At 42.3% G+C, this 23934-nt stretch overlaps 1 protein-coding gene across 3 annotated transcripts in view; it reads right to left on the bottom strand.

Moving 5' to 3' along the window:
- Window positions 1–251: 251 nt before the first annotated feature.
- The window catches only part of IBTK (inhibitor of Bruton tyrosine kinase), a 104473-nt gene continuing 80790 nt past the window's right edge, over window positions 252–23934 (bottom strand). Inside the window, exons 26-29 of one of the 3 annotated variants that reach the window (XM_006275612.4) lie at window positions 15065–15214; window positions 3318–3389; window positions 3078–3210; window positions 252–1612 (exon numbers count right to left, since the gene is read on the bottom strand). In XM_006275612.4, coding sequence (XP_006275674.1) covers window positions 1487–1612; window positions 3078–3210; window positions 3318–3389; window positions 15065–15214 — 481 coding nt within the window. In that variant the 3' untranslated portion in view covers window positions 252–1486. Of the gene's footprint in view, window positions 1613–3077; window positions 3211–3317; window positions 3390–6036; window positions 6297–13146; window positions 13330–15064; window positions 15215–23934 lie in introns of those variants that run through there. The other 2 variants (XR_009463610.1, XM_014596681.3) reach the window with 2 other exon arrangements.

The following is a 23934-nucleotide window of genomic DNA, read 5'->3' on the forward strand; positions in this document are numbered from 1 at the left end:
CACAAAATCTTGAAAAGCAAGACCAAAGTGAAGCATCCAGGTACAGCAAAACCTTGGTTCACATTGAATGTACTGACTTACAAATCAGCATTAAAATTCAAAACATTAAGGTCTGCCCATACAATACCCCCTCATTTTCAAGTAAGCATACCCTTTCAGGCTTCAAATGAAACAGTAAATACTTCTACATATACCATAACTACAATTTTAAAATGTCAATTTTATGCACACAAATTAACTACACAAATTAATCAATCAAATTTTTACTGTTTATTGCATTCGTTTACATGTTTGGGGGTTTTGTTTTGTTTGGTGTAGCTCAACCTGAAACCACTAGATTAAGCTACATTGTTTTTCAAGACTAAATCATTGCACAGGGATAACTTTGTACATTCATCTGGGTAAATCTTCTGTAGCTTTATCTTCTCCAGTTTATCCCAAATTTAATTGTGGAGATTACTGAAACAGGCAAATCCAAAGTTAACTATCCAAACTGACCAGCTAGAAAGGATATTGTACATAAGGCGATTAATTTTCAGAAATCTGTTTAGAGAGACCAGGCACAGAGTTCTTTTTGAACACACAATACTGAAAACAACCAACAATCTTTCAGGTTAGTTATTCTCAAAGTCCAGTTATGCATTCAACCTTGTAGCTTTAACATGTAACATACAGGTTTCATATTTCCTCAATACGTCAAAAAATGTACCTTAAACCACTGGTTATATAAGTGTACTAGAATAAGACTACAGATGAGCCAAACAGCACCACCATAACTTATCCAACAGAACTAAGACTACTCAATAAGCCAATTTCACAACAGTGAAAAAGCATGCACAATGGAATTAAAACCAGATAGTGACAGGGCATTTAGGTCCTGCACAGAGACTCATCCCGAAGAGTGACAGTCAAGAATACTAGCCACAATAGCCAACAGAATTAGTACTCATACATATATACTGGAGATTAGGGAGAAACTTCATTACCAAAAGGTATTATTACACAAATTTTAAGCAGAGAAATATTTGGGATGTTTTAAATTTGTCATTCAATCCTGATGAAACTCAAAATTAAAACTATGCATAATTCTGCAGGTTCATTCTACATAAATCAGAAAATAAGCATGTTGCTTTTTAACCACCTGTGAATGTAACAAATAGCCTTACTGTCCCATGTAAAACAATATAAGCTAATTAATGCAATTTCAATCTATCATTTTCTATATAATGTCACTAATACAGGGCTTATTAGCAAAGAAAAACCTCAAAACTTACACATCAATATGTGGTGAATAAATGGAAACTTTAAAGGACAAATTATTTAGTCTGCATACCCTTTCGTGACTAAGATCCATTCACAAGATGTAGATTATGTTCACTGTTTAAACATAGATGCAAAATTTACAGGACTATTCCCTCAATCCAGTTCTTTCTGAAGTTAAAACCTCCAAAATACATGTCTTCACGCAGATTGTGAAGAACTAGAATCAATGTTTGTTCCATCTAGGTGTTGCAATAGGTCCCTGGGAAGCCCTTTCAACAACAACATATTCATCAGGGTTGTCAAAAGCTTCGTAGTGGATTAACAAATCCTGAATAGCACATTCCTCAATCTGAAAAATAAAAAGGAGAAACCATGAATTTTGTAATCAGGTCTACAAAATAGTAGTGCATTCTCAAAATTAAATTAGTTACCAATAAGGTTTAACACTCTCAAATTAACTACTGTCATGCATAAACTATATGAAAATTCTCAGCTTTATTAAAATACAGGTGCATTTTTAAAACAGCCTACCAGACAAAAATGTTTTAAGGTCTCCCTGCTTTGGAAGGCAGTTATGGGATTTGTATGGTCCTAAGAGATGTTATAACTCCTGGATGACTAGATGCCCTTCTCCAGCAGACTGTAGAAGAGGGCAAAACACTCTAGAACCATGATGGGATGCAAAAAAGGACTGACATGGAATGCGACCCCTGAAGCTAAGAATGGCTAATGTCATGGAGGCCAGTCCTACACTATGAAAATGCACAGCAAAATGATGCTTTAACAGCTGATAAGCACGGCATCTGAAAAGTTGATTCTTAAAAAGCAATTTGTGGAAAAGCTGGTGAAAAGTAATAATATAATTACAGGTGGAAAACCAAAGCACCAGCCCCAGACACCATTTAGAGGGGACAAAAACAGCAGCATCCCAAGGCACAGAACTGGCTGATATTAGGGCTGTGCAAAGTTTCGGTCGCTGATTCAATTTGGTGGAGATTTGGCCCAATTTGGCAAATCTCCAAATACAAATTGAATCAGGAGACCCTTTAATTTCTCCAAATCGAATCAGAACCCTCAGAATTGATTTGGAGAGATTCGGACATAGACACAACTTTATGTTTTTTCTACATACCTCAAGGTACCTGGTAGCTTGTGAATGCTGCAATGCTAGGGCAGATGGAGCATCCCATGGGAGTGCCGGGTGGGGGGGGGGGGGGGGGGGGTCCCAGCATGCTCAATGGCAGACCCGGAAGTGAACCAGAAGCACTTCTGGGTCTGCCACAGAGCATGCAGGGACCCCACTCCCCTCTATCCCCCTGCTCAGCAACTGGTGCCTCCTGGGTCAGGGAGGGCACCCAGGGTCCCCCTGCAGCTAATCGCTGAGCAGGGGGGAGTCCCCCGCATGCTTGGCAGCAGACCCGGAAGTGGACCAGAAATGATTCCAGTCCACTTTCAGGTCCACCACTGAGCATACAGGGGGTCCCACCGCACTCCTGTGGGACGCTACATCTGCCCCACCATCTCAGCATTCACGGGCCATACCCGGTACCTTGAGGTATGCATAAAAAACATTTAAAGCTGTGTCTATGACTGAATCACTGATTCTCTAAATCAGCATCAAATCTTCAAATTCAGATTTGGCCAAATTGAATCAGGACAGTGATCTAAATCAATTAATCGAATCACTGTATCACTGTCCCCTGAATCTGACAAATCTGAATCCAAATCGAATAAGGCCCGTATCACACACCCCTAGCTGATATGCCTCTGATGGAAAACCTTTGTGTTACGTTAACTCCCAACACAGCTTCTACCTGAATCAAAGCCAAAGGTTTTTCTCTGCTTCTGGTAAGTGCAGCCTCTTGCTGAAGCTCCTCCTCTACAATTGATGCAAAAGTGATAGGTGCCATTGCAGTAGAGTTATTCAAGGATGCTGCTAACCAAGGACTGCAAAGATAATAAATTACGCTTTAAGGTATAATTATCAACATTTTGAAACAACATTATAGGGCATATTTTGTGCTATTTTAACTAGTGCGAGAGATCAAACTTACTTTTGACTTTCCAGGTGAGGAGAATCAGAAATACTGTCTTCTTCTGCACACGTTCTGGTCTTGGTTGTGCACCTGGTAAAGAGTGGGAGCAGAGAGAAGGGAATTAAATTTACTCACAAAAACATTCCTCTGGTACACAATAATGCTGTTAGAAATCCTCAGACTTACTCTATTGAATATATTATAACAGAAGTAGGAATGAAATAGGCTGAAGGGGGAATCTCAGGTCAGGTTATATTTAAGTGCAATATATTGTCAGAAAAGGGAATGCTTGATCACTACAATTGCAATCAAGTTATAACATGGGTAATAAAAATTGGCATTTCCTAACTTCTAAGTTCTTGGTTGGGCAAACAAATCTCAATGTTGTCTTGTTAACATTAAAAGATTTCCAGCTGTGCTGCTCAGTGTGAATATAGGCTTTAAGTATGCTCATAGAAAACGTGAGGATGTGGCCTCCAGGCTGAAAACTGTCTTGTGTTCTTATTAAACATCCACATAAATAATAACCGCAGCATTAAATGAACTGCACAGTAATAGGATATTATTTTTCTAAGCACGTGTGAATTATTAAGCCCCTGTCAGACCTTACACTTAAGACACAATTAACCTGCTAATCGCATCTTAAAAAGTGACCCAGTCACATGTTCAAGTAAGTAATGACATCACAAAATGCAAAACCAGTCACAAAATGATTACACAAAGTATGTAAAAACTTTGTGGCTGGTTTCCATCACATCGTAAACAAGTGGCAGGGTCCTTATAGGCCAAGAACAGTGAACTTTCAATAAACAGATATATTAAAAAAAAAAAAAAACTTCCCCTGCATAAGTGATCTGGATTCTGCTAAATTATATGTGAAAGGCAGAAAATGAGAATTAAAAGAACAGAAGCAAGGCAAAAAAAAAATCCTTCTGGCTATCAGAAAACATTCAGTATTCAGTAAACATGTTAAGAGGAGGTTAATACAACTTCTTGGATTCAAGCTATAGGTGAATTTACAATACATGTGGAGAAAGGATAGGGGAAGTACTGATTCTGTTATCTAGAATTTTATTACTAAAATATGCCCTTTTTAAGACTGACTCTTAACTGATGTCAAAAGAAGCCACCATTTTGTGTATGTAAATCTAGATTGCACAAATACTTTAAGTAAGGGGTATCAAACTCACTTTGTGAGATCCGGCCTGGGGTGGCATCAGTGCAGCAGGCAGCTGCTTGCTTTGGTGGAGGTAGTGCAAGCTGCAGCAAGCCAAACAGCCTCAGACTGAGTGAGGGTGGTGTTGGCATAGCCCTTGCCACTGATGAACCTTGAACACCAGGGCAACAGATTCTGCAGCAGGTTATGCCCACTGATAATCATGCTCCCAAATTCCCTGGCCCACCAGTAGCGCACACAATGAACCAAAAGGTCTGCCTGCACATTGGTCGAATTCCATGTTTGAAATCATAGCTCTAAAACTACCAAAACAATTCTAATGGGAAGATGGAAGATATCTATCCTAGATAATATAATCTCCCTCTACATTAGATATACATCTGGCAATTTGCAGTACTGAGATGTATACAAATAAATACAGCAAAAGCTTTTTTATCCAGCACCCATGGGAATGGGGGGTGCTGGATAACCAAATACACTGTTTACCTGAGAGGCCCGAACAGGTGTCTTTGCCTGTTCAGGCCGGCCCCTCTCCCGTTGTGCCCAGTATGCTGCCGTCCCTCCCGCTGCATCAGTGTGACGGGGGACAGGGAGAGGGCCCCCACGCAGGCTGTTATGCCCCAGACCATGGGGGCTCAGCAAGCTTTTACTGTAGTGAAATACCAACTTATCAAAGTGTTTGCAAGATAACCATAGAGTATTGTATGTCAATCATATATCATTCTGTGATAGAAAGACACTGTATTTTACCAAACTTCTAGAATATATTCTGCAATTAAATAACCACAAACTATATGAGAGTGAATCCTAGGAAAAAGTACCCAAACAAGATCCATTGACCGCTGAATTGTGTGTGGAGTGATCACAGAGTCCTGGCCTCCTACCATACCTAAACACGCTGTACAAGGGGGACTGTAATAAATGATGGATAGACTCTGCGAGAAGCCATATTACATCCCACACAGTGGCTGCATGCATCTGTTTCCCTCACACCACATTCTTCAGGATTCCTCCCTAGGACAAATATTTCAAGGACAAGAAGAACTAACTCACTGTTGAACAGGGAACAGAAAGTTTCAAGTATGACTAAGGAGGAATCCATCAAAACATACTTCCAAGAGAACAATGCTTTATGTTTGCTATAAAAACAGAACTTGGGAGTTCCTAGTTTGACAAATACTCCAAAGGAACAGAAACATATGCAAAATAAACAAATTGCCTAGTAAACCCAAAAAAGCATAAGTGTCAAAATTCACTCTTCCTGAGATCTCAACTGACTCTTGTACCCACATCTTCCTCGTCCATCACAGGATAATTATGGACCACCAATGTAATGCAGCCAGGAAAAAGGCAAATGCAATCCTAAATTATACCACTGGTATACTAGTAGGTATTTCCAGTGGAGGTAGGACATCATAATGCCATTATGCAAGAAGAGATGGCATCCAGAATACAGAGAGAAACAATTTATAATAAGCTAACAGACAATGCTGACATAAGGATAAATGTGTATAAAATGGCCATAAAGAAATTTAGACTAGAAATTAGCAGGTTTCCTACCATTAATGAAGTGAGGTTATGGAGCAGCCTTTCAAACAGAATAGCAGGACAGAAAAATAAGCAAGTTTCAACACAAAGCTTGACCACATTATGAAAGAAAGCATATGAGATAGTTGACCAAGATAGCAGTGGACGAGGCTGTATAAATGTAGATAGTCTCTTTCATTCCTTTATTAATATGAAGGAAATATGAAGCAAATTCAATGCAATCTTCGCATATGTTGCCTCCGATTGTGGAACTCTGGGATTAAAATCTTCAGCTGTTTGAGAAACACACAAGGGGACAATATTTTGCAAGAACATTTCTGGTTGACAATGTACACACTGGTCTTTGTTTTTAACTTTATTTTGACCGGCCAAAGAGCTCTACCACACCGTCTCAATTCTGAGATTCAATTTTTAAGTTATCCCTATGTAGCTAGGTAATTCAAAACCTACCACTCCAAAAAACAAAAACTTATAACAAAATACAGTAGAGGATTACTTTTTAGATGAAGTCTAAGTGAGACAGTTTTTTATGGTTACTATTGTATGCACCTACTTAAGTGAAAGAAAATGGCCTGATTTCAAGGAAAAACTAGGAAGAAAAACAGAGCAGAGATTCTGAAGGCGGAATTCAGGTCTCATTTAAAAAAAGGGAAGTGCAATAAAAACAGGAAGGTGCATCTGAAAAGGTTGTAAAGCTAGGTGAACTTGCACTGCAGCATGAGCTGATGACAGATATGGAGAAAAAAAAAAACACAACAAAAAATTATGCTATATCAGAAGAAGCAATACATTACTTAGACCCGGCTCCGCAGTATCTGTATAAATCTGGCGCATCATCAGGGTTTGAATCAGCTATTAGATAAAGCGTAAAAAAGCCCCGCTAAAGCACCTGATCTATATAGACATTGGGAGAGCCAGGTCCAACTAATGCAATGCCTCTTCTGGGCACACGCTGGGCTTGGTGCAGAGGCGCACAGACTTTAAAGTAAAGCGCTTTTTTTTTGTGGGGTTTTAGGATGGGGGGTTACATGTGGAAGCAGCCATACATATGTAGATGAATGACTAAAGCAGTAACGCATACTTAGAAAACCTGGACTCTGAAGCTGTTAAAGTATTTTCCTTCATTTGGAAACAAAACTATTTTCCAGTCCCTGCTGGCATTTATTAGACCAGTTTTCAAAATATATACTATCAATACTTATTCGTGCTTGAATTCTGTAATTTTTCCATGTCCATTTGCTTTAAAGATGTTCACTTGTGTGCATGTTTGGCCATATAAAACCAGAAAACCTCAAGCCTCCTTGATGACAGCATTCTTGCACCAACCTCCTGCTCAAAAAACTCAGAACATTACTGTGAACATGAACAAAATTATTTTAGACTTAGCAACTACAGGGATTTGGGAGTGGGGCTAAAGGGTCTGGGGGCACAGGCGGTGTTCTCGTCGATCCTCCCAGTCTAAGGCTATGGGCTGAGGAGGGAGAGGAGAATCTACGTAGTCAACCAAAGACTACAGCACTAGTGTCATCGGGAAGGCTTTGGCTTCCATGACCACAGCCCGCTCTTTAGCGAGAGAGGCAGCGAGCTGCTGGGAAGAGATGGCCTCCACCTCTCTCCCCTAGGGAGGAGACTCTTCTCAGCCAGACTGGCTGACCTGTTCCACCGGGCTTTAAACAAAGCCCGCTGGGGGACAGGGGGACTACCACCACTGATGGCCCGCTGAGCAATCCTTGCAAAGCCAGCGGGTCAAGGCACTTAAGGGAGCCCACCCCTGCCCCAGCCCTGGTAAAATCTGTGGGCAAGGAAGGAGCCCCCCAGGGGACACTTGCCTGCCTGTACACAAATACCAGGAGCTTGGGGAATAAGCAGGAGGAGCTCATCCTCCTGCTCAATGCAAATAATTATGATGTCATAGGGATAACGGAGACCTGGTGGGACTCCACCCATGACTGGACCATGGGTATAGATGGCTATACTCTGTACAGGAGGGATCATGTAGATAAAAGGGGCGGGGGTGTAGCTCTCTATGTTAAGGAAAGCTACACGTCCCTGCAAGCCGATATTGGCGACCAGGGTGGATGACTGGAGACCCTCTGGGTTAAAATCCGTGGGGAACACGGCACAGGGGACACAATGGTGGGAGTCTACTACAGACCTCCCACCCAAAGTCCTGAGCTTGACCAGGAGTTTGCCTGGGAACTGGCTGAGGCTGCATGCTCCAGGACCATGGTTGTCATGGGTGACTTCAATTACCCAGACATCTCGTGGGAGGATCGCTCAGCAAAATCCGAGCGGTTGCAAAGCTTCCTCTCGTGCGTGGATGACCTCTACGTGACTCAAGAAGTCTATGGGCCAACGAGAGGCAAAGCACTGCTCGACCTAGTACTGGCTACAGGGGATGACCTAGTCAGCGATACTAGGTCATCCCTTGTAGGTCATCCCCTGTAGCCCCTGACATGGTCTCTGTCACCCGATGGGAAGCTGGGTGACAGAGACCATGAGCTGATCACCTTCACCATCTGCTGAAAAACTGGCAAGTCAGTCAGCAACATGGAAGTCCTTGACTTCAGGAAAGCCGACTTTGACAAGCTCAGGAGGCTTGTCAGTGAGGCCCTAAGGGACCATGACCCCAGGGAGAGGGGAGTTCAAGAAGAGTGGTTGCTCCTCAAGGGAGCGATCCTCAATGCACAAGCTAAGTCTACTCCATCTCGGAGGAAAGGCAGCAAGAGGGCACAGCAGCCCCCCTGGCTCTCCAGGGACCTAGCAGACCTCCTGAGGCTAAAAAGAAAGGCCTACAAAGGATGGAGGATGGGAGTCACCTCCAAGGAGGATTATTCTGCACTGGTCCGGTCCTGTAGGGAGCATACCAGGAAAGCCAAGGCTGCAACTGAACTCCAACTAGCTTCGAGCATCAAGGACAATAAAAAGTTCTTTTTCAGATATGTGGGGAGCCAGAGGAAAAGCAGAGGCAACATTGGACCCCTGCTGAACCAGATGGGGCAACTGACAACTGACGCCCAGGAAAAAGCCAACCTATTAAATGGGTACTTTGCGTCGGTCTTTCATCAGTCCCATGGGACGCCCATGCCCGCTACGGGACAGGGAAGTCCGGGTGAGGGTGATCCCCTGCCCTCCATTAACGCTGACTTTGTGAAGGAACATCTTGAGAAGCTGCATACCTTCAAGTCAGCCGGCCCTGACAATCTACACCCCAGGGTACTCAAGGAGCTGGCGAGCATCATAGCCCAGCCTCTAGCACAGATCTTTGAAAACTCTTGGTGCTCTGGTGTAGTGCCCGAAGACTGGAAGAAGGCCAATGTGGTGCCTATCTTCAAGAAAGGGAGGAAAGTGGATCCAGCTAACTATAGGCCCGTCAGCCTGACTTCTATCCCGGGGAAGATCTTAGAAAAGTTTATTAAAGAGGCCATCCTTAATGGACTGGCTGATGCCAACATCTTAAGGGATGGCCAGCACGGATTTGTTGCAGGTAGGTCGTGCTTGACCAATCTCGCTTCCTTCTACGACCAGGTAACCTATCACCTGGACAAGGGAGAAGAGATTGATGTCATATATCTTGACTTCAAAAAAGCCTTCATTCTGGTATCCCATGATCACCTCTTGTTGAAACTGGCCAATTGTCACCTTGGGTCCACCATGATCCACTGGCTGGAAAATTGGCTCTGTGGTCGGACCCAGAGGGTAGTAATTGATGGAAGTCACTCATCATGGTGTCCTGTGACCAGTGGGGTCCCCCAAGGCTCTGTCCTTGGACCCATATTGTTCAACATCTCCATTAATGATGTGGACACTGGAGTCAGAAGCGGACTGGCCAAGTTTGCCGACGACACCAAACTTTGGGGCAAAGCATCCACACCAGAAGACAGGCAGATGATCCAGGCTGACCTGGACAGGCTCAGCAAGTGGGCGGATGAGAATCTGATGGTGTTCAACGCTGATAAATGCAAGGTTCTCCACCTTGGGAAGAAAAACCCGAAGCATCCTTATAGGCTCGGCAGTGCTACGCTGGCTAGCACTATAGAAGATAGAGACTTGGGGGTCATCATTGACCACAAGATGAACATAAGCCTGCAATGCGATGCTGCGGCTAGTAAAGTGACCAAAATGCTGGCTTGCATCCATAGATGCTTCTCAAGCAAATCCCGGGACATCATTCTCCCCTTGTACTCAGCTTTGGTGAGGCCGCAGCTGGAGTACTACATCCAATATTGTGCTCCACAATTCAAAAAGGATGTGGAGAAGCTTGAGAGAATCCAGAGAAGAGCCGTCAGGAAAACAGACCTTATGACAACAAGTTGAGAGCCATGAGGCTCTTTAGCCTGGAAGAGTGCAGGGTCAGGGGTGATCTAATGGTCACCTATAAGTTTATCAGGGGTGACCACCAGTATCTGGGGGAACGTTTGTTCACCAGAGCGCCCCAAGGGATGACGACTAGGTCAAACCGTCACAAACTACTACAAGACCGTTTCAGGCTGGACATAAGGAAGAATTTCTTTACTGTCCGAGCCCCCAAGGTCTGGAACAGCCTGCCACCGGAGGTGGTTCAAGCGCCTACATTGAACACCTTCAAGAGCAAACTGGATGCTTATCTTGCTGGGATGCTATGACCCCAGCTGACTTCCTGCCCTTTGGGCAGGGGGCTGGACTCGATGATCTTCCAAGGTCCCTTCCAGCCCTAATGTCTATGAAATCTATGAAACTATGACTGTCTAGATAAAAGTTATTTCTAGAGCAAGGCTATGTTACCACAACTAGCAGTTCTAAAGGCAGAACACACTCTAGTGATCAATTAAAACATAAAACAGAGAATAATGATACAGGGCTCATTATTAATACTGTAAGAGATTGATCCTACTCCTTCTGTGGCCCATAAATGTAAATCATAGGTAGTTCAGAAATTTCAAGTATTATGCTTTTTAGATCCAGGTTACCGTAATATCAAGTCTAAAAATTTAAGTGTAGATAATGGATTAATGGATCAGTGTGTTAAATTTGTTTCTCAACAAGTATCAAAATAATGAAGGTAAGAGAAAAATAGTAGAGGGTTTTAAGGAAATTTCAATTTGCTTAAGTCCCAGACCAACCCCATGTTCAAGTAATGCTTTTCTGAATACAGGTTTGTAAAATCTGCTGGCTTTTCATTCTCCACATCAGGGGCGAGCAACCTTTTCAGGCTCTAGGCCAGAACAATCCACACAAGGTCAAAGTTGGGTGGGAGGATGGGCACTAGGACACTGCTGGCTGCCACTGCAGTTCATCCCTAAAATTCTGCTGCCAAATGCTTCAAAACTCCAGATTCAATGGCTCTGCAGACCAGATCCAGCCCAAAGGCTGTAGCTTGCTGAACCTTGTTCCACATAGTTGCTCAATTTATCCAGCAGAAATAGCAGCAGCACGACTTCCTGATATTGCAGAACTTGGCTACTCTCCCTGTTCATTCAATATGTCCTCTACCCAAACAAAATAAAACTCCCCTCATGCCTCAAAAGCCTTCTGTTGCACACATCTATATGGATGTTAGTTGTGATTCTGCTGCTGCAACTACCTGCCCACTGTAAATGGATGAGACTATGAAACTCATAGGCAATTGGGACTGTGAGGGCATATTCAAAATCAACCTACGTAACCTTGAGGCAGGGGGTTGAGATGTGCACTGGAGCACTTCACTCCAATGCGCTCACAAGGCTAGGAGTAGCAGTACACTGACTGGGGTACCCAGTCTCAAAAGCGCACCACAGCCCTTGACTCGGATCTACTCCTGAGGCTGGGACTGCTAATCAACAGACTGGCACTCCAAGCTTGATGCACTAGGTACTGAGCTTGCTACTTGCTGCAGGGGGAGTCTGTGCAATAAGGTGAGATTGGAATCTGATCTCTGATCGTACAATCCTGACTCCTGTCCTGCAGGATCAGATATTGCTGCTTTAATTGAATGCCTGCCAGGAGCTTGCAAACTAAACAGACTAAGGTGGTGAACTGAAACAAAAGCCCCCTTCCCCATCCACCCCAATGTCTTCATCATCAGGCAGGTTTTAGCTTTAGCAGTTCTACTTTGGAAGGGGGGTTTGTTGGGTTTTTTTAAAAGAATATTCAAAATGAAAAACTAGAAATGTTTAATCCAGTTGAAGATGTAGAGAGGAGAGGAAGGTGAGCATGTTACCAAGAAAAAGCATTTTTGGTTGCATTCTTTGTCACTGTGCCTAAAAAATTCTCCATATCTGAACTAATATCAAGTGAGGCACCAGTGTTTACGCTAAACCTTTATGTCAGTTTAAAATGTTAAAGACAGTGTTTAAATTTAGTTTTCAGGGAAAATTCAGATGCATAAAATGAACACTATAGTCAGGAAATACCAATGTTGAAGTTGCACGTATACTCTCAACTCTATCCTTTTATGGATGTACATTTACAAAACACTCTTTACATTATAGGATCACATGCAGTTACTTTTTATAGAACCTTAGATCCAGGTAGCATATTTTAATGTTATGCACTCTTATAAACATCTAAATCATTTATATATAAAATAAAGTCTGCTCAGTTTGCTCATCCCCAATGAAGCCCTCCTCAGAAAATGCACCTCAAAATTGTAGTACAATACTGTGATCTATTTCATCTATGAAACAGTATTAGTTTTCTGCAAGACTTCTATACATACAGGCATAAAAAAGTGACATTATTAAATAAGCAAGCAGCCAATCAACTATGAGTGCTCATATAGCAACTCATGTAGTGTGTATATCTTGTAGCTTTGAAAATGGGATCTTATAAGATTTGTCACTAAGCTCATAAGAATAATAATACAGCAAATATACCAAATACAAATCCCCCATGACAGCAAGTCAAGCATTTCATAGTGTAAATTAGATGCATAAATTTATGCCTGACTGAAAAGTGAGCTGCTTTTATTAAAAATTATTAAATACTAAGACTTTTGCATCTTATCAATGTAATGCTTCAAAACGGTTACATTGTCATAATACAGACAATTCCAGAATTATTAAATTGACTCTCAGCCCAATAAAGACAAAGTCATCTCAAGCTACTTTCACTCTCACCACTGATTGCAATATTTAATGGTATGTAGTTACTGAAAATACCTACATTTGTAGTATTTCCAAAGTGCAACAGCTAACCTTCATGATGAGTATTTCTCTGTTCAGACTGAGTTTCCTTAAGTCACTTACAGGTATTTTTCATATAAAAACTTGGTAAGGACAGAAGGAGATTTGCCATTGTCTTTAGTGGGTCATTTAATTTTTGTAGAATACTCATGCCCTAAGAAAACTGAACACAGAAAAATAAAGAATCTGTATTCCATTAAAGGTAAAGGTGTCATTCACAAGCTTATGGTAGTGATTTAAACCAGTAACTAAAGATACTGTACTTTAGAGGCAAGTAACAAAAAAGTTTTTCTTTCTAGTTGCAAACATCATCCTCTAGCCACTACCATGCTACTTCTAGCAAGTGGTCAAAAAACTAGGCCCAAAAGATGAGTGAAATCAACAAACCAGTCTTAAAATGGGCATAAATTACCGCTCTAGATATGAGAATTAATACTACTCCCACGTTTTCCATATATAATACAATTCATTTGATGCTTGAATCCAAGGAGTTGTATTAATAGACTGCTTGTTATCGGGTATTCAGTACCTGGAGCCCTCCAGTTTCTCTTACATATATTTTACACACAAATACCATGTGCTTATTAATGTATTTCATTATTAATTGAAAACCAAGTTTACCAATATGGTTAAAAAGCTACAAATGTAACACCCTCTTTATTTTTTTTTTTAAATCAACGTATAATTAACCAATTTTTAAAAGTAATCGGTGTTAACATCTTTATAGGGTAAGTAGTAAGCTAACAAAACAAACAAATACTGTATTTAGTCACATACAACTTGCACCTTCTTCTCCCCCCACCTCCCTCCTAATCAGCCCTCCAAAATCAGGGTATACATCTTAAGCAGGGAAGCTGATCTTTCATTGTGGACACTGAAGCACAGAGGGATTTTAACAAGTACTCTGCTAAAATGCTGCCAAGATAGCTGCTACTCTTCTGTGGCCCCAGCAAAACAGGAGTGGAGTTCTGTGTTAACCCTGTCACAGCTACTAAGGCTGGGCACTGAGTTCGCTGTGCCGGAAACAGCAGCTGAGCTGGCAGGCAAGGGAGCTGTTGCATGCGGTCTGTAGCACCTGCATGAGGCTTGTGGTATGGAAACACTTTATTATTTACAGCAGTGGTCTCCAACCTTTAAGTAGGAGGTCACCTTTGGCATTTAAAAACAACCCAAGATCTACCATGCGCTGCTGCCACCTCCCACCCCCTCACCCCACCCAGCAAGTAAGTGTGTGGGGAGGGAAGGGGAGAGGGGTGCAGATCAAGGCAAAGGGAGAAAAATATTTGGGATCGTGCCTCCACAGCAGCTAAGTCCCACCTGGCTGGGGCCCCATTCAACTTACCCCTGCTCCTGCCTCTGCAGCACTGTCCCTCACCATGGGGGCCTCGATCTAGCCCCCGCCCCTTTCCTCCTCCACGTACTGTCCTGTTGAGCTGGGGCGCATGCATGCATGCATGCACACGGGCACTCAGCCCCCACCCCAGCCTTGGATCAACTCCAAGATCTACCACAAGAGGCTCAAAGGTCTACCAGTGGATCTCGGTGACCACTGGTTTACAGGAACTTACATACTGCAAAGGAAGCAGTTCTGTAACAGTTTTGCTACTGCCTTTGCAAAGGTCTAGGTTATAGCCTTGTTGCTGTCCTGCTACACAGAAAGTTCTTTCTGCCTCAGCCAGACTGTCCAGGACTTGCGGCATCCTGGGAGACATGTTTCCAGGAGAAAACATGACACATGGTTTACTCAGTCACATAATCCATCATGACTCTGCAAATATATTTTCTGCTCCACTCTACTGTCCAAAAACAAGGTGTGCATCTTATTTGGGGACTTGTGAAATACAAGAAATATGGTACTCTGCTGTACATTGAAGATTAGAAGTATATTATTTTCTTACCTTAAGGGCTTTGGAGCTTGTGGATCCTCAGTTCCTTGAAAACAAACTTTAACTCCAGTGCCTGGAGAATGACCTGCACTGACAGATTTCTCTTCTTCCATTACAAGATCTCGGAATGACTTTGGCAAAGTCGAATGTAATGAAGATGACCTTTAAAAAATACAACATTTATATGTACATTTTCAAAGACTGCATTTGTGCAACACAAATATGGACACAGATCTAAATGTCAACATGCAAAAAAATTTTTTTTTAATTAGAAAATGTTATTTTTGGACATCATATTTCTCAGGCCCCTTGCCATGTAATGATAAGTGAACTAAATGTATATACAGTGTTCAGGTACTTTTTAATCACTGCAGCCTAGGATTAAATACTAAACATGTATTATGCCGTAAAGCTATCATACTACTTAATAGTCATTAACACCAAGATTATAAATGTCAAGGATCAATAAATCCTGGCAGTGTTAACTGTATGTAGACTACAGAATAGTCCCATAAAAGATGTATTTAATTACATTTTATAAATGTTCAAAATCAAATGCAGGTCAAGTTTAGTTTTTAAGTTTCAGCAATGTCTTTCCTGTACTGCATACTGAATTAAGTATTTGCCCTAAAATAAATATTTTGTTGAGAAACAAACAGATAATATAGGATATTTATATTTAGCTATACAAGATAATAGTTCTACTACATCTTTTTTATTATACAGGTAATAAAGCAAACATAGTACAAGAGGTACAGAGAAGGACAACCAAATAATCAGGGGCAGGGAACAGTTGCCAAATCAAGAGAAACTAAAAAAGAGTTGGGACTCTTCATGTGGTCCACAACCTTCATGATTGTACAAACCTCTATCATAGGCCCCTTCAGCCTTTTCCTTTCCAAACTGCACTTGTTAAACTGCTGTTCACCAAGTCACAGAATACTAGAACTAACGGGCACCGACTGAAATTAGTAGATGACAAGTTTCAAACTAACAAGAGAAAGTATTTCTTTATAACACAGTTAACTTATGGAATTAATTGCCACAGGAGGTGATGGGGGCAGAAAGACCCAGGTTCAGAAAGAGACTGGATAAATTAATGGATGATAGATCTATTAATGACTATTTACCAGAATGTATGGAGATCTTTCCTTTGGCATCTCCATGCCAATAAATGGCGTATATTGGGGAGGACACTGAATAGGAGAAAGATCACTCTAGACTTAACCAGTTTAGTGCTCTCCCTGCATAGTTATGTTATATAGAGTGGTAGTGTTATGTAGAGTTTAGATTATGTTTTGTATAAAATGGTATGGATAGGGAAGATCCTGCCTCAGAGGCAGGGGGCTGGACTAGATGGCCTCTGGAGGTCCCCTTCAAGCCCTACTTCTCTATGATTCTTCCACCATTGTTGGAGACAGGATACTGGGCTAGATGGACCATCGCTCTGACCCAGTATTGCATTTCTTATTCTTCGTATGCAAAAGTAATAGGCAAGGAAAATTAATTCCTACCTCAATAGGCCTCACCTAAACTGGAGAATGGGAGAATGACTTATTTTAGGCAAAAGCTATTTTATTTATACAAGAAAAGGGAAAGTTGCCATGATTTTACTGAACACTTTTATTGGCACTTAAAAAGGACTCTAATGAACATACTTAAATATACCAACAATAGTTTCCTTCATATCAGTGGGATGGACTTAAAATAGTGAAAATTAAATGTGTGTTAAGAAGGCAAGAATTTCTAAAGTTAGTAGTATGTATTTAAGAAATTATCACAAAAAACCTAAGTGATAAGTGAACTGGAAATCTCTCATGACTGAAATAATAAAACTTATACAAATAGCAAGTATTGTATATGATAAAGAATCATATTCTATGATTCTATTATTTCTTTCTATGATCAGGTAACTCGTCATCTGGATGAGAGAAAAGTGGTTGACATCATATACCTTGACTTCCAGAAAGCTTTTGACCTGGTATCTCATGAGGTACTGATCAGAAAACTGAAAGATATCAGTCTCAACTGCAGGACCGTCAAGTGGGTGGAAAACTGGCTGTGGGGTAGGACACAGAGTCCAAATGAAAGGATCGGTGTCATCCTGGCAAGATGTGGGCAGTGGCATACCCCAGGGGTTGGCCCAGTGCTGTTCAATATCTTCATCAATGACCTGGATGAGGGCGTGAGAAGCCCAGTGGCCAAGTTCGCGGACGACACCAAGATATGGAGTTGTGAGGACACACCCAGAGATAGGCTGCAGATACAAGCAGACCTAAACAGGCTGGCATGTTGGGCTGAATGGGATCAGATGAGGTTCACCACAGAGAAATGCAAAGTGCTATATCGGGGAAGGAAGAACCCCCAGCACATCTACAGGCTGGGCATCGCTAACCTGACCAGCGCTACAAATGAAAGGGATCTGGGGGTAACAATAGATCCCAGCATGAATATGAGCCAGCAATCTGACGCAGTAGCCACTAGGGCCAATAAAACTCTGGCATGCATCAATCGATGCATCTCCAGTAAATCCAAAGAGGTGATTCTCCCATTTTACTCAACATTGGTGTGGCCGCAGCTGGAGTATTGCATCCAGTTCTGGGTGCTGCATTTCAACAAGGACGTGCTAAAGCTCGAGAGGGTCGAGAGAAGGGCCACCCGCATGATCAGGGACTTGCATGGCAAGCCAGATGAGGAGAGGCTGAGGGATCTCAGCCTCTTCAGCCTAAAGAAAAGAAGGCTGAGAGAGGACCTGATTGCAACTTACTGTTATAGCAGAGGTACATCAAGGGCTCAGTGAACAACTGTTCACCAGGGTGCCCTGGTGGAAAACTAGAAACAATGGTCACATACTCCTGGAAGATAGTTTCAGGCTGATCATAAGGAAAAACTTCTTCACAACTAGGGTGTCCAGACTATGGAACGAACTCCCCACAGAGGTGGTGCAATCATCTACCCTAGAGGTCTTCAAGAGAAGACTGGACAGTCACCTGGCTGGGGTCACGTGACCCCAGATGTCTTTCCTGCTCATGCAGGGGGCTGGACCCGATGATCCTTCGGGGTCCGTTCCAGCCCCATGATTCTATGTATAGATACTTTATAATCAGCCACTAGAAACTGAAGACTTTAATAATACATCAAATAGATGAAGCAGTATTTATCTGAGAATCACAGTCAAAGTCAGATTTACTTCAGGATGCTCTTTTGGTCATACCACGAGCACCCAAATGCTATACCCAGCAGTTCAGGATACTAGGCCAGATCCTCTGGTATACATGGTTTCCTATGCTTGGTGCAAGTACTGAAAAGGAAAGAAAAACAATATGGGAACTACACTGCAGTTCCAGCTTAAGAGAGTTATGACTGAACCAAACATTGGCCATCCTCTAATAGCAAGGTGTTTTTGTTTTTTCTTCTGTTGAGGGAGGCAGAGGGGAGAAGAGGAAGACATCTGTTACTAGGTGACATGTTTTAGCAACCTCATCTAAGACTAGGGAATTACGCAGCCTATCTCCAAGGAAGCCATTCTGTCAGTTTTATCCAGTTGCAACATGGCATACAACAAAATACAGACAACTATTTAAATTATAAACAAGTTAAGTATATATCCAACATAAAATGAAGGCTTAAATATCTTTCCTGCCATGGAGAATCATATGTTGTGTTCGACATTTAAAATTATTTTTTTAATTCACTTTTACTTCCATCAAATTTATAACACTAATTGTAAAAACAGTCTGGTCCAATTAAAAACACTGCATTTTATTTTCCGTGGAGGAAACTTTTTGTAGCTACGGACAAACGAGGATTAAATTATTTTATAAAAGAGCTTTTTTTTTTGATGGGTCATAGACGGCATTTGACAAACTGAGCACTTACTATATTGTAAATATTTATTGTCAAGTGTGTGTATGGGCAGCAAAATAATGTAATACAGTTGTATGTAAAGTGTTTAAACCTTCATTCCAGAAGCACTTTAGCTCAGTGCTTCTCAACAAGGGCAACCCAGGGTGCCTTGAAATTCTTTCAAGAGTACCAACACAATGTTAGCGCTGCTAGATGTGCCAATGCGATTCACAAGATAAACCCAATGGGCACGTCCAGATGAGCCCTCACGTGCCTCTTGCAGCGTCCCAAACCCTTTTGAGACGCTGCAAGAGGCGTGTGTGGGAACCAAAAAAAAAAACCTTCCCCACACTGCAAATTTGCAGCAGGGGAGCAAAATTAGACCCCTGGATATCCAGGGGTTAAATAATACCCTGGGGAGGAAAAAACCGGGTCATAGCAAAGTCCCAGACCATGCCCTGAGGCAACTGGAGGCTCAGTCCTCCAAAGAGATGCTCTGGCAGCCTGCCAGAGCATCTCTGTGGTTGGTTCTTTCCAGGGTCCTGAAGCACACTGCCTGCCCGTCCAGGACCCAGCTTCTGCCAGGTAAGTAGGGGGTTGGGGGGCTGGAGGAGAGGGGAGGGGACCTTCCCCAACTCCCCGTTCTTTCTCCCTGCTCCCCATTTGTTTCCCTAGCTCCCTGCTCACTCTCCCCACCCCCATTCGTTCTCCTTACTGCCATTTCATTCCCCCTACCCCCGTTAGTTCTCCCCATCCTCCCTTTGTTCCCCTAGCTCCCCGCTGACTCTCCCAGCCCCCTCTCCAGCAGTAGCAGAGAACAAGCCAGAGGCTGAAGACAGGGGGCTGGAGACAGCAGGAGGCTGGAGACAAGCCCCTGGAGATAAGCTGGAGACTTCCCCTGCTATCTCTAGCCTGCTGCTTGTTCTTTACTACTGCCGGTGAGCATAGGGAGGCTGGGAGAGCAAGCGGAGAGCTGGGGGAACCAACGGGGTGGGGGGAATGAGCCTCCTCCAAAGGCTGAAGAAGAGCAGAGGAATGAGCAGGGGCTGGAGATCAGCGGGGCGGCCAGGAAGGGAGCTGTAGCCCCTGTGGGGGGCCTGGGACCCTGCAGGCAGGGTAGTCCACGTGCTGGGGGAGGGGGGTCTGCCCTGTGGGGGGCAGGGGACCACTGGCGACATGTAGGGGGGATGGATGCAGGTGCACATGAACCCACTGTGTAGTGGTGCACCCCCTCAGAAAAGGTGTCGCTGACGCTATCGGCAGTGCCTGTGGCCAGTCACTGCTTGTCAATACCTCCCACCCTGCTACCACCAGCATCTGCGGGCAGTCAGCGATCACTGCTGGCCACTGCTGTCACTGCCGGCAGTGAATGGGGGTGGTCGCCAACCCCCAGTCAGCACTTGCCTTCCCTCTCCCTGCTGCCAACAGTGCCAGTGGCGTCTACAGGAGCTCTTCGCTTACTACTGCCGCCATGCTCCCAGCGCCTCCATGCCCTGCCAGCTGTCGGGGGCACGCAGCGTTCACGCAGGGGACCCACCCCTCCTAAACAGCCCCCATATCCACAGTCCCCCTACACCTACCCACACAGTGACTCATCCCCCAACACCCACATCCCCCCACCCTCCTTCCTACCCCCTCATGCAAACCCCACATCTCCCCATCACACACCCACCATGTGATAAGGAAACCAAAAGCAAACATTAAAAACATACAGATATTTAGGATTTATTTTATTATGATGCTAAAGACACTGGTAGGTTCCCAATTTCTTTAACATTGTAAACATAGCAATAAAACATTGCCCATCTGATCAATACCCCTTTCTCTCTCTCTTTTGTTCTGTGTAAGAATGTGGATTTTGGGGTATTTTAAAAAGTGAATTTGGGATGCTGCTCCAGCTGTCTAGCTGACACAAGGGGCTAGTGCCCCAGATACCAACTAGCTGGGCCCCAGAAGCTCCTGGGGGCAAGTAACCCTGAGCTGCTGACCAGGGCAGGTTTTTATACTGCTGGGGCCAGGACAGGGCAGCTTTTTATAATGCTGGGGACAGCACAAGTGCTGGCCCTGGGCTCTAGCTCCCCCTGGCTGCAGATCCAGGAGGAGTCAGGCAGGGTTATTTTGCCCCAAGTGGCACAATTTGCTCCACAATGAAGTGCGTGGCTGAGCATGTGCGCTGAGGCAAAAAGCCCCGGCTTAAATTTGCATCGCTTTTATTTGAGCTGCTGCAAGTGCACATGCTTGCATGTGTGGACGCGCCCAATGATTTCAAATAGGAATTCACAGGGTTAAAAACAGTTCTGCCTGTTGTGGTCTTTCTGAGATCTCTGCAACAGAAGAATTGCTCTACTATGTTCCATAGCAAAAAGGGAAAACTAAGAGCTGGCATTTTCCAAGGGTTACCTTGAATCTAAAAAGGTTGAAAAACACTGCTCTAACTACTTGAACCAAAAATAAAGAAACACCAATAAAGTTAAAACCATATTTAGTTTCTTTTGAGACGTATACTTTCAAAATGATCCATATGTGAACTTTATTTCTCCTCTACCACCTTCAAAGGACTTAATCTAAGCTTCAATCCCAACACTGTGAAAGCGGAGGTTTCTTTTGGCAAAAAAATAAGAATGGTGTAAGGTATACTGCGTGTTTTAGTCAACCAAGAAAAAGAATGCCAGAAGGTCCCCCGCCCTTCTGGCAAATCTCCTTGCCAGTAAAGCTGCTGAATTTCCATGATAAGTATTTCATTTCACTGGAACACAAAAAAGTCCTAACTCTCAACATACTGCATGCATGGAAAGCACAGTTTGCTGCCAGATGAATTCTAAAAGTCCACAGATCAGAAGTTTGCTGTAATACCACATGGATAAGTGATGCACCCAAGGTTTACTGTTGTATTCTTTCATATAACTAAACTAGACAACGTAGGATTGGATCTGTGAATATAATAAAACAAACTAGTACAAACCTTGCCTGAGGCAGTTTAAACTTCGGTAAATAAAATATAATTTCCCTTTTCAGCAGCTAGATATTATCTGAAACAGCTACAGATTTCTCACCGACTTGTTGCCTTAAATCTTGGGCTATTGCCATTTTCCATCTTAGCAGCCAGAGGAATATTGTAGGAAAATTTATAGGCATTTGTTACCACAAGAAAATTAAATCAGAACTCTAACCTTCAGCAGAAGATGCACTGGCCTTTTCACTTAAGATTGGTCATCTTGCATAATTCCATAAAAATATTTTCAAAGCATTGTTTAATCAGAGCTTAGAATTTATTCCAGCATCCTTAAATACTTTTAGTTTTAGAGATTCTTAAGTTTAATATTAAAGTTCTATAAACCAGATAATAGAAACTGTAACAGTACAACTTCCATGGAGGCACCATTTACACACCAGGGTTCAAAATGAGTTCCAGCTTGAACTTAAATAGTAACTTATACTTTTTTCCTTATACATGAAAAATATAGTTTCTCCTGTCAAAAATTATGGCACTTATTCAATGTACATAAAGAATTTTCAATGAAAATAAGTTAGTTTTTTTTGTTGGGACAACACATTTTGTTTTTTAATTAAAAATTAAGAAATACAGTATATTTTTCAGAGGAGCATCAACTAAATAGATTCTTCATATTCACTGAAATATTTTGTGCACAAGCTACATTTGAAAAAAAAATGTAATAAAGGGTTAATAATTACCTGGCATCCTTGTTCTCTCCAATAAAAAGGATCTCCAATTTTCAGGTTAAAAAAAATAACCCCAAAATCCACATTTTTCTGTGATCAAAATGAAACACCACTATATATACACATCTGTGTATTAGAGGCATTTCATTTTAATCATGGAAAAATGTGAATTTGGGGTTACTTTTTTAACCCAAAAATTGGGGATTATTTTTTAGCAGAGAAAACCGGATCCCTGGATTACTGTAGTAATTGCTTTAGTTTACAAAGTCAAGTCAACAGCTCTCAAAACAGTGGTCTTTGGGATACGTTTCATAGTTGTTAGGGGCTAGTCAAAACCCTTTCCACGGCTATATTATATACAATGATTCTACTGGTTATAAAAAAAATCAGTAATATGAAGGATACTATCAAGAGTTTTCACTGGTAGATTCTTTGACCCAATTGTTATGGTTCCACAACCACAAGCTAGCTTTGAGAATCAGTGCCTGAAAAGGTACTCCAGAGCACTTAAAGACAACACTTCCAGGGCATTTAACATTTGCAACCCTTGATTAGATTAAAATGATGATTTTTTTGAGGACCACAAACATTGGAGTGCTTTAACCATAAGCATATGGTTAACACAGAAAGTCAAAAGGGAATAGAGATGAGCTCGTTCTTGTGTTATAACTAGGGACTTGCCTATACCTTAAAAGAAACCCAAAAATGTTAATTTTAACAACTGATTACCTGTTTGTAATGCTCAGTTTTGGGATAATCATAACATCCTGCTGTGATTTCTTCTTCAAATTACTGATATGTAATCTGAACCTTAGCTCCATTTAACATAGATTTTGTCCTAGAAAATCCCTGCAAGTACTAATGAGACCTTTAACCCAAAAAGATAATAGTATACTACTAACAGAATATGTGAACCTCTGAATATGCTGACCCTTTTTATATCAATCAAATTTGGGCTGCCATAAGACAAAATCACTTGCGGACAGCAGACGCCATAGAGAAGCAACAGCAATATACAAGATATCTTCTACTCAATGCTGAAAAAAGTCTCAAGAAAGGGCTTCTGCTCCCTGGGTTCAGCAATCAGCCCAGAATGACTTCTAGCTCATGTATTAATTTTTTTCTTCAAACCCTGGTCAAAATAGCTGTACCTGCACAGACTCTTAACAAAGCCTCACAGAAAAGTGAGAGAGAGAGAGAGAGAGAGAGAGAGAGAGATCAGTGAACCCCGCCCCCCCCCCCCCCCCTCCCCGCACCTATGACCTAAACCAGCAAGAATAACTAAGAAATGATGGGTGGTCCAAGGAGAAAAGCCCAAAGGAATGCTGGGGAAAAAAAGGAGGAAAAGGAGAAAA

The sequence above is a fragment of the Alligator mississippiensis genome, chromosome 1 (genome assembly GCF_030867095.1).
Source record: "Alligator mississippiensis isolate rAllMis1 chromosome 1, rAllMis1, whole genome shotgun sequence".
Lineage (NCBI taxonomy): Eukaryota > Metazoa > Chordata > Crocodylia > Alligatoridae > Alligator > Alligator mississippiensis.